This window comes from Rhinichthys klamathensis, unplaced genomic scaffold, assembly GCF_029890125.1.
Source record: "Rhinichthys klamathensis goyatoka isolate OS25496 unplaced genomic scaffold, OSU_Roscu_1.1 h1tg000136l_1, whole genome shotgun sequence".
NCBI classification, from domain to species: Eukaryota; Metazoa; Chordata; class Actinopteri; order Cypriniformes; family Leuciscidae; genus Rhinichthys; species Rhinichthys klamathensis.
Window position 1 is genome coordinate 932182 of NW_026606671.1, and position 9852 is coordinate 942033.

The 9852-nt window shown below is 36.5% G+C and overlaps 1 protein-coding gene across 1 annotated transcript; it reads left to right on the forward strand.

Moving 5' to 3' along the window:
* Window positions 1-630: 630 nt before the first annotated feature.
* On the forward strand, window positions 631-9010 carry qdpra (quinoid dihydropteridine reductase a). Its single transcript, XM_056257242.1, has 8 exons — window positions 631-775; window positions 975-1067; window positions 1783-1879; window positions 2485-2625; window positions 5086-5194; window positions 6221-6304; window positions 8409-8580; window positions 8630-9010. The coding sequence occupies exons 1-7, from the start codon at window positions 689-691 to the stop codon at window positions 8509-8511; spliced, it is 714 nt and encodes a 237-aa protein (XP_056113217.1). The 5' UTR covers window positions 631-688; the 3' UTR covers window positions 8512-8580; window positions 8630-9010.
* The last annotated feature ends 842 nt before the right edge of the window (window positions 9011-9852 follow it).

Here is a 9852-nt window from a genome sequence, read left to right on the forward strand (position 1 = left end):
ACATAAAGCTTTTAGGAGTCTGGTACTTGTCACACAGGGATGTTTTTGCTTGTTTTCTAGCAGTGATTAAAAAAAAATAGATTAGGCCTATAGATCTATTTTTCGTAAATGTCTGGCTCGTGATATAAAATTTATAAAATATATTAATTACAAAACATTGATTTAATAGTTTTATGTTACCTTTTTTATATTTTTGGAAATTAATTTGTGTTTCATAATTGTTGTAACCTACAGTTTTACTTTTGCTGAAAAGCGTAGTGTTGTCACAAAAGATTTGTGTTGTTGTTGTTGCTGTTGTTATAGTTTAATAGTGAAAATCGAAGACGTGTCTAGATTAGAAATTCACTTTCAAAAAATATCCACCCTGAAATATTCAATTAGGCGCCTAAGTCAAAGGATATACTGATTTTCTCATGTGAGTTGATATTAATCAACAAAAAAGTCTTTCTTTTCTTTACTTTACCGAGTTTAAGCCTCTATTTTTTAAAGATGGCTTGCATTTACTGTGGAGTTTAGGCATAGACAGTATGAGTTTAGGGCGGAATACCGGTTTGAACCAATCATTAACTGCTACACAAGCGCGTGTGTATCCCACCCTCTCTCTCTCTCTCTCTCTCTCTCTCTCTCTCTCTCTGCGCTGAGAGGATACTCATCTTTGCTGAAGCGTCTCACACAGCGAAGAAAAGCCATGGCAGCTGCGAACCGTGTCCTTGTTTACGGAGGAAAAGGAGCTCTCGGCTCGGCGTGTGTGAATTATTTTAGGTCGAAAGGCTGGGTGAGTGGAAACGATTCTTTATTTTGAATCTATAGGAGCCGAGTCATTGTGAGTTGCTGCGTGTGCTCAAACTGACACCTGTTGATGCGACTGTAATATAGATTTTGCTTTTGCATTATTACTTGCATAGGCTACTTATTTTAATAGCATGCATTGTTAACTTTTTTCATAGCTACAACGTGTTTCTTTTATATTAAAGTGGGTTGCCAGTATTGACATAGTAGCGAATGAAGAAGCGAACGCAAACGTCCTGGTGAAGGTCTGCGAGTCATTCATCGATCAAGCCGCTCAGGTGGGTGGAGCCAATGTCCTGACGTCACATCTGCTTGTGTCTGTCAGCTCATAGGGCTTATTAAATGGCCTGTCATGCTGCCATCTACTTTCCATTTACACTGCCAAAGTAATTTCCTGCCTTGCCACGACATCCCCAGTGTTCTGGACAAGCAATCTTTTCTCATTATCGGCCTTATTGTGTCTGCCATTGACTTGCTGTTAATAATAGCGTCAGTTAAATGGCACACTGCGGGAGCTGTCCTCCTTATGGCACAGCATTGTGTCCCTCATTTTGTGGTCTTGTAACACTATTGCACTTTCATTCTTGAAATTGTTAACCCTGGGTAATTATAAACCTTCAACCTCCATCACTCCAGATAATGGGTTCACCTCCGATGTTTTGCATTGTTTTCCTCGGACATAGCCTAACATGAAAGTTCCTGGGACTGTGCAAAGCACATGACTATTTAATTTAGTATTTACTGAGACAGATTATGATAGATTGTCTGTTTTTGAAAAAATCGCTGTAACATTCTATCAGCGCTGAATCATAACCTGAAATGAAAACTGACAACTCTTATTTGTTTTATGAAATATTGCATTATTAATTATAAACGATTTTCTGTGCATGTCATCATTTTTTTTTTTTAAATTCATGTGTCCTCGTAATCTTTAATCAAAATAACTTCCCCTCCATCTTTCACTGACATGACGTGTTTAATCTGTTATGTCAGGTGACGTCTGATGTAGCCACAGTGCTGGGGGAACACAAGGTTGATGCCATTGTTTGTGTGGCTGGAGGATGGGCTGGAGGAAATTGCAGCTCAAAAGGTGAGCGCACCTTATTTGCCTTCCCAGACAGCTTTTGCATGCTTTATTTATTTATAGTACTTCTTTTTATTTCATTACATTTATTTATGTATTTATATTTATTTATTTGTTGCATTTTCTGTAGAATTCTGTTAAACATGGAAGAAATGTGTTTAAACATAGCTGAGAGTACTGCACTCTTATTGGTTGCTGAAAACATTATCAAATTAGCTAAAAATTAATAAATGAGCATGAAACAGAAGGGGGATTTGTAAAAATTTATGAATGACAGACTTTCTTTTTTATAGTAAATTTCAATCGGTTCATAATTTACCAAATGTCTGTAGAGGAACGCTTCCAGGACTCTTGAGTTTGCTTGAGGTGCTCTTTGGATGGGATAATGAAATGTAGCAAAAATTCAGGAAACTCCAAGGCACTCTCTTTAGAAAGATTTAAAAGCCTTTATTGTTACGGCTTGGCCACCTTTAAACCTTTAAAACACTCCAACGCGTTTCAGCAAACACGCCTTCGTCAGGGAGTCAACCGGTTCATAATTTAATTTGATTTTGCTGGAGTAGTATCAACTTTCTTTCTCTCTCTCTCTCTCTCTCTCTTACTCGTTTTAGACTTGTACAAGAACACTGATATGATGTGGAAACAGAGTGTCTGGACCTCAACCATTTCCAGTCATCTTGCATCGCTCCATCTGAAGCCAGGAGGCCTGCTGACTCTCTCTGGAGCAAAGGCATCACTGGATGGCACTCCAGGTACAGTAGTAACATCCATCCTTATACTCCTGAGATGTGTCGCCTACTGGAAAACCCATCTTGTAAATGTGTTTTCACCATAGGTTTACCTAAGGATACTTCCAAATTTGATGTTTATTGTGTAAAGGTACATTTATACCCCAAAGTGGCTAAATAATATGGTTTATGTAGGAAAACACTTCAGTCTTCATGAGGTTTTCCCTTAGGTGGGTGAAGTCAGTAATAGCATTCATTTATAACACCAAGGATTTTGCACTGCCATTGGAAGTGTATATAGTTTTCAATTGGCTGTCACATCCATTGTACTTGATTAGTTTTACATATTGCCTCACATCCCAAATGGTTTCAGTGCCCCAGATGTGAAATGTTAGGTTCATACCTTTAGTGACAAAACTCAATAAAGCACACAATAGAGGTCGCCTCCAGCCTATTCAAAACCTCCAACATCAGCAGACTGCTCTGATTGGCTGAGAGGCCTGGGAGGGTAAATGAGTCAGCAGGTTTTTTGGAGATGCAGGAACACATGTGGACCGTGTTTAGGAGTTTGAATTCCTTAACCACACAGAACTGATTTCGACTGGAAATGCCCTGCAGCGATGAACACTGCTTTGATATAATATGATGGGAACCTCTAGTTGGAGCGTTTGATGTACCTTGTTCAAAGAGACAGGAGCAAGCTCTGGTGAACATTTCTGATGGGGCTGTCAGCTCTTTCAACCATACAAGATCAGTGTCATGTGCTAGTCACACCACAAGCTGAAACACTGGTTCTCTGATTGCTGTTTTGAAAAGTGAGACAGTTGTTATGATAGATACTAATGCCAGCTGTAGTATTGGTTAAGTAGCTAAAGAGTAAAATGTTGCATTTTTTGGGTTTAAATATTTTTATTTTGCAATTTTGCTAAATAAAATTCTTTGTAATTACACATATTAAATGATTTATGCAAAAACAAAACTTTAAATTACTTAAGAATGGAATGAAACCACATCCTAATAGTAATATCCAACTTAATTCAATTAAAATGGAGATGTTTAAGTTGCTATAAAAGATGTTTTTAATCATTGACTTTAAATGCTTTATAATACATAAAATCTGTTCAAAAGCCGAAATAGCTGCAAAGTCCTGGTGTGCTGGGTTTGACTGACCTCAAAGCCAAAGTTCAGTCTGGATATCAGACATACCAAAGAGAATTTAAGCCAAATCCGAGAGACAGAACATGTGATTAAACTGTGACCCGTAATGTTCATTCAGTCATGAAGGGTCATGCAGTGTGGCGGAAACTTTCACAAAACACTGAATTCCCTCTCGCTTTTTGTTCTTTTTCTTTTTTTCTATAATATTGAAAAGAAAAAATATATATGGAGCTTCTCCACCCCGCTTTCTTATTGGCTCTGTGGGTTTAAAGGTTTTTTTTATTATTGGAACAGCTATCGTGCATTTTGGGTGTGTGTGTGAAAAAAAATTTGATTCTTGGAAAAAAGTAGTATTTAATCCCCTTATTACATCAAGTATGCTGGTTATTGAATCCAGATGCCAAGCCAACAAACATCTAGAGAGAAGGAGCTGGTAAGACAAGCTCTCTACTTTGAAACAACCAGAGTATTCCCATTAATAATCTATAATCAATCCATCTATCCATGATGTATACATTTTTTTGTGCTAAAAAAGTATTTACTGAAAAATGTCTATTGTACAAAATGTGTTGATAACAATATTCCTCTTTTTATTTTCACCACCCTCCCTCCGGAAGATAAGAAAAAAATGGCACTAGTACAGATAATGGGGACATAATTCATAAATGCTGTTTTAAAAACTACATTTTCACCCTCTCATTGACACCTTACAATTAAACTGAACTCTTTTTTACTGTGCCTTTAAGACTTCTGTGTAGGTACCCTTTATCATATATCTCTTCCTTATTATTATTATTTTTATTACTATTATTGTCATTATTACTTATTATTATTACCTCACTGTGATATATGGGTAGTCATATTTTAACATTTTGTGTTTTTGAAATTTTCATTAGCTGTTTTTTCCAATAGATGGTGTTTTTGAACTGACGTTTTGAGTTAAAATACATTGGGAAATCAAATTGAATTCCTCATGATGTGAATCCTTAAAATACACTGGTATTTATGCACATAGAGCTTCATTGGTGAGAAAAAAAATAGTCTGACTGTGTTGGAGGCAAATTCAATTTGCTTGCTTTGTATTGCAAAATCCATTTTATTCTCTGCTTGAGGCATCCAACCAAATTATTATTGACCAAACCTCAAAGCAACAGCTGTTGCCTGTGAGACATTGTTAGGCAAATTGTGTAGTTGGCATGCTCTCAAGTGCTGTGTGCGCATGCATCGTGTCCCATGGTCTGCTGTATGGAGCGAGAGCTGTAGCACAAAGCATGTGAAGAGGGCTCTGTTCTCCATTCACCTCTTTGCATTTCTCTCTGGATGTAGGAATGGTTGGGTACGGCATGGCCAAGGCTGCAGTCCATCAGTTGTGCAAAAGTCTGGCTGGCGAGAACAGCGGTCTTCCATCTGGAGCTGGAGCTGTGGCCATTCTTCCGTAAGAGCATCTGTCAATCATCATATCTCTCTGCATACACTGATCTGTCTGTTTTAGTAGAAATAGAAAATATTGAGCATTGCTTAAAGTAGTGTTTTAGGCTACTTTTAACTCAAATATTACAGTAGCGTTCAAAAGTTTGCAGTATGATTTTTAATGTTTTTAAAAAATAAAAAGTCTCACCGAGGTGCTTTTTTTTTAACAAAACTGATGCAAAATGCAAAAGCTGAATTTTCAGCATCATTACTCCAGTCTTCAGTGTCACATGATCCTTCAGAAATCATTCTAATATGCTGATTTGATGCTCAAGAAATATTTCTTATTGTTATCAATGGTGAAAACCATGATAACATTTTTTGATTAATAGAAAAGAACAGCATTTATTTGAAATATAAATCTTTATAAATATATTTATATAAATATATTTTGAAAATATTGATGAATAAAAGTATTGATTTTTTTTTTTAAATCTTGCTGACAACAAACCTTTGAACAGTAGTGTATATTTTGGTACAATAATGATCTCATTACAGTCCATGTGAAAAGGCATTCACAACTCATTTCACTTCCATAGCGTGACACATTTCACAGAGAAACAGTATTCAAATTTGAAAAAAAAAATGTTTAAAAGCAATTTTAGATCCAGATAAATTTATTACATTTTGAATGATTACAAAAAAATGCTTTTATTTGAAATGATGTGTACCAACAGATCATTCTCAATGACACCAGGGATGTGCTTTAAGGAAGTAAATCAGGTTGTTTTTAAGGCCTGTATTTAAGTATCCATTAATCCATGTTCATAGATAATATAAATGAATGCTCTGTTTCTGTGTGTGTGAGCGTCTGCTGTTATTTGTAGTCTTAGAGATCTGCGTGGTACACATTTGACTGTTGTCTGTTTGCATTAACTGTATGAGGTGTGAGTGTTTTCAAAAGGCCAGGCTAGTTTAAGCTATCGCCGCAGGCTCTGTTCCACAGTCTCATCTTCCACCAAGATAACAACATTATGACATCATCCTCTAGGGTTACCTTGGACACACCAATGAACAGAAAATTCATGCCTGACGCAGATTTTGGAAGCTGGACATCGCTGGAATTCATCGCAGAGTGAGTGCACTTTTCCCATGTCCACTGAGCACCAGATTTTATTACGTTTGCTGATAATGTGATAAATCACAGATTAGACCTGTTTGGAAAATAGAAAAAAGCCTCAACAATAGAAGATGTCCTTGCTGCAGCCTGTAGTGCAATGTTAAACGTACTGCATTAAATCTAATACGTGGACAGTTTAAGGTTAGGGTGTAGGTGCAGGGCAGGTTTAGGGGTTAGTATCTATTGTAGGCAATCAGCTCTGTGATTGACAGGACACAGGAGTAATGCAAATTTTAGAATCAACTGTTTGCGGCAAACAGGTTTGGGAAATAAAAAGCACGCGTCCACTACATATTGGATTTAACATATTGGATTTAATTCAGTACGTCATGGCTCTACAGGCCGCAAAGGACAGTCTCCAACAATGGGATAAACTAAAAAGCATCCATTTCTCACCAGAAGAGGGCAGTAATGTTCTTCCAAAAGACACCTGATGTCTGCTTCATGTTATTCAGGGATCTGAATATTGTGAAATACACACTATTAATCCACAATCCATTGTTATGAATTATTTCATGAAGGTCTCATGTCATCCACCTAGAATTATTGTTATCCCAGATTTGAGTTCAACACAAAATATCACTCCCATAAAATAGAAATGTTTTAAATCAAGTCTTAAAACCTTCCTCAAATGTTACATTTGATTTGATTCAGTAATATTAACCAAAAAAGCCACAGGCAATTGTAGAAGCCTCTTAGAAGCAAACACATCCTGTTTGAATATTGAATTACAACAGAATTTAAGTGAATAATGTCAAGCATCAACCCAAGCACAGACCTTTAGAGGAATGCATGTATTTATATTCAGTGGAACTGATATTAACACAAATGCCTCTCGAAAGATTTCACGAAAACGGATGAGAAGTGATCTACCTGTTTTGAGATATAGGGGGCCATTCACACAGAACACATGTGTGTGTTTAATAAATGTGAGATGCGGGGCAGTGGAAATAAAAAAAACATTGTCTAGAGACTTTTTTAAAAGTTGAACTGTCTTATAACTTGAGTACCGCGTTTTTAGAATGCCGTGTCATATGTAAGATCCTGCAAAAGATGTAACCGCAACTGTCAAACACGTCCATCTAATATATAGAAAAACAAGAGAGAGAAAAAACATAGGAAAAACATGCAGTGGAATGGAAAAAAAGTGTTCTGTGTGAACTTTTTTCGAATATCTGGCTCAGATGTGTAGCCAAATCTCTCCTGCCAGTCAGCACAGATTAGGACGAGGATTTGATGCAACTCCATAATCCCAGAGGAGCCGCAGAAAACCCGGCTGTATTAGTATTAGAGAAGCACATGAGAGATGGAGGAGTATAAATGGTCTTTGTGTTAGAGGCAATTAAAATGTAGTCTTACTTCAGTTGCTACAATGAGTTAAATTGTCTAGAGTTTCTCCCAAATGTTTCAGAGTAGACAAGGCTTGCCATTCGGTTCTTAATTTCCTCTCTCCGTCTCCCTCCTCCCATCTCTGTTCTCATTATCTCTCTCTCTCTCTCTCTCTCTCTCTCTCTCTCTCTCTCTCTCTCTCTCTCTCTCTCTCTCTCTCTCTCTCTCTCTCTCTCTCTCTCTCTCTCTCTCTCTCTCTCTCTCTCACTCACTATCCATCCTTCACCATCATCATTTTACACCTGTCTATTTCTTTCTTTTTTTTTTTTTAATTTATTTTGCTTTTTTCAAATACAATAACCAACATCAGACACAACACAAAGAAGGCAACAGCAACAACTACAGAACGACAACAACAACAACAAAAGAAAGAAAGAAAAAGAATAGAAAAAAGGGAGATACAATGTAAGACAGTTAGAAAATGAACTTTATCAAATCAAGTCATGTGGTACTATATTTGTATAATTCAAAAAGGGTTTCCAGATTTTATGAAATAAGTCACCCCTGCTTCTCATTGAATATGTGATCTTCTCTAAGGGTACACAGCTGCAAATCTCCGACAACCACAATTCAATTGGCACATCAGTGTCTGTTTTTTTTTGTTTTGTTTTTTTTTAGCTATTATTAACAACATTTCACCTGTCTGTCTCTCTTTCTCTTTCTGTTCCAGAACCTTCTACAGCTGGGCCACGGGGTCAGGCCGCCCAGCCTCAGGCAGCCTCATACAGTTGGTGACGACTGGAGGGAAAACCGAGGCCTCTGCGGCCCAGTAAAGGGGGAACAGAGAAAAAGAGAAATACAAAGAGATAAAGAGTGGAGGAGAGAAATGTTTACCAAAATACTGTGCAGCAGAGAAGAGAGGTCAAACGAAACGATGGAAAATGAGAGATGTGGCATTTCCGTTTATCCAGTCTCATTGGAAATGCACAGTACAGTATCTCGGAATGAACAAAGTACCGGTAATAACTCGACATGTTTATGTCGAGGCAGTTACATGTGCTGTTTTTTGAAAATATAGATAAGTGTACGTTTGTGACTTCCTGCTTGACAACAAAAGATGTGCCGCTGTCGTATGTGAAACTTACAGTCTTCTGTTCAGAGAAGTGCCCTTAGTTTGTAATTGTGAGTGTGATTACCGGTTCAAATGCAATTATGTACGGATGCTGTATCTTCTCTCGGAAGTATCTCCTCTCCAGTGTGTTGAATTGCTGCTGAATGTGTATGGACCATACTTGCATAATAAAGACAAATAAACACATTATTTTGTCAACATGGATGTCATTATTTGAAAAGTTTTTTTTTTTATAAATAATTTACATTAAGTATTTTTTTTTTTATGTATTATTTGCAGGAATAGATGATGTTAAAATTTAATTTCTGTAATTTATTCCCATGTCAGTTTAATATGCTGTAATTTTTTGCAGCTCTCAAATTTCTCCGCCCCTCATATTTGAAACTGGCACGTCATGTTTATTGCAACAGAGAACCAGTGGTGTTTTTGTATTGATGACCTCAAAATTGGCACACGAGGTGCCATTTCTATTTTTATTTTTAATCCGAACACAACCATGATTGAAATTTACAAGCTGCAGTATGGGACAAGTTTTCAGTGAATAAATTAAATTTCACAATGTGACTTTACATTTTTGTTTATCCAAAGCTATCACATAACTTCAGAAACCGTGTATATTTTGTTCTCTTTGTTCTGAAAATATTTTATATATATCTTTTCAATTATATTAGGTATATCATGTTATAACAGAAGTTATAGATGGATAAACAAATACTTACCTTAAACCTTTACTTCTTTTAAAAACCATTAGCTTGCTAGCTTAGCTACCACTGCTGCAAAGTGCAAACACATAACCAGAATAGTATTTTGATGCAAAAGATTGGATGAAGATAAAATATGTATATATTTTGTGCTCCATGAACAAAAATTAAGCATATGGATTTGCAAAAACATTGATTGAGCGAATAATAAAATAATTATATTTTGAGGTCAGCTGTTCCTTTAAGAGATATTAGTTCTAGCAGATATGTGTATAGTTAAAACTAAGCCCACAGTAATAGGCCTTCTCTCATTTATTTATTGTCTATCTGTTTATTTGAAC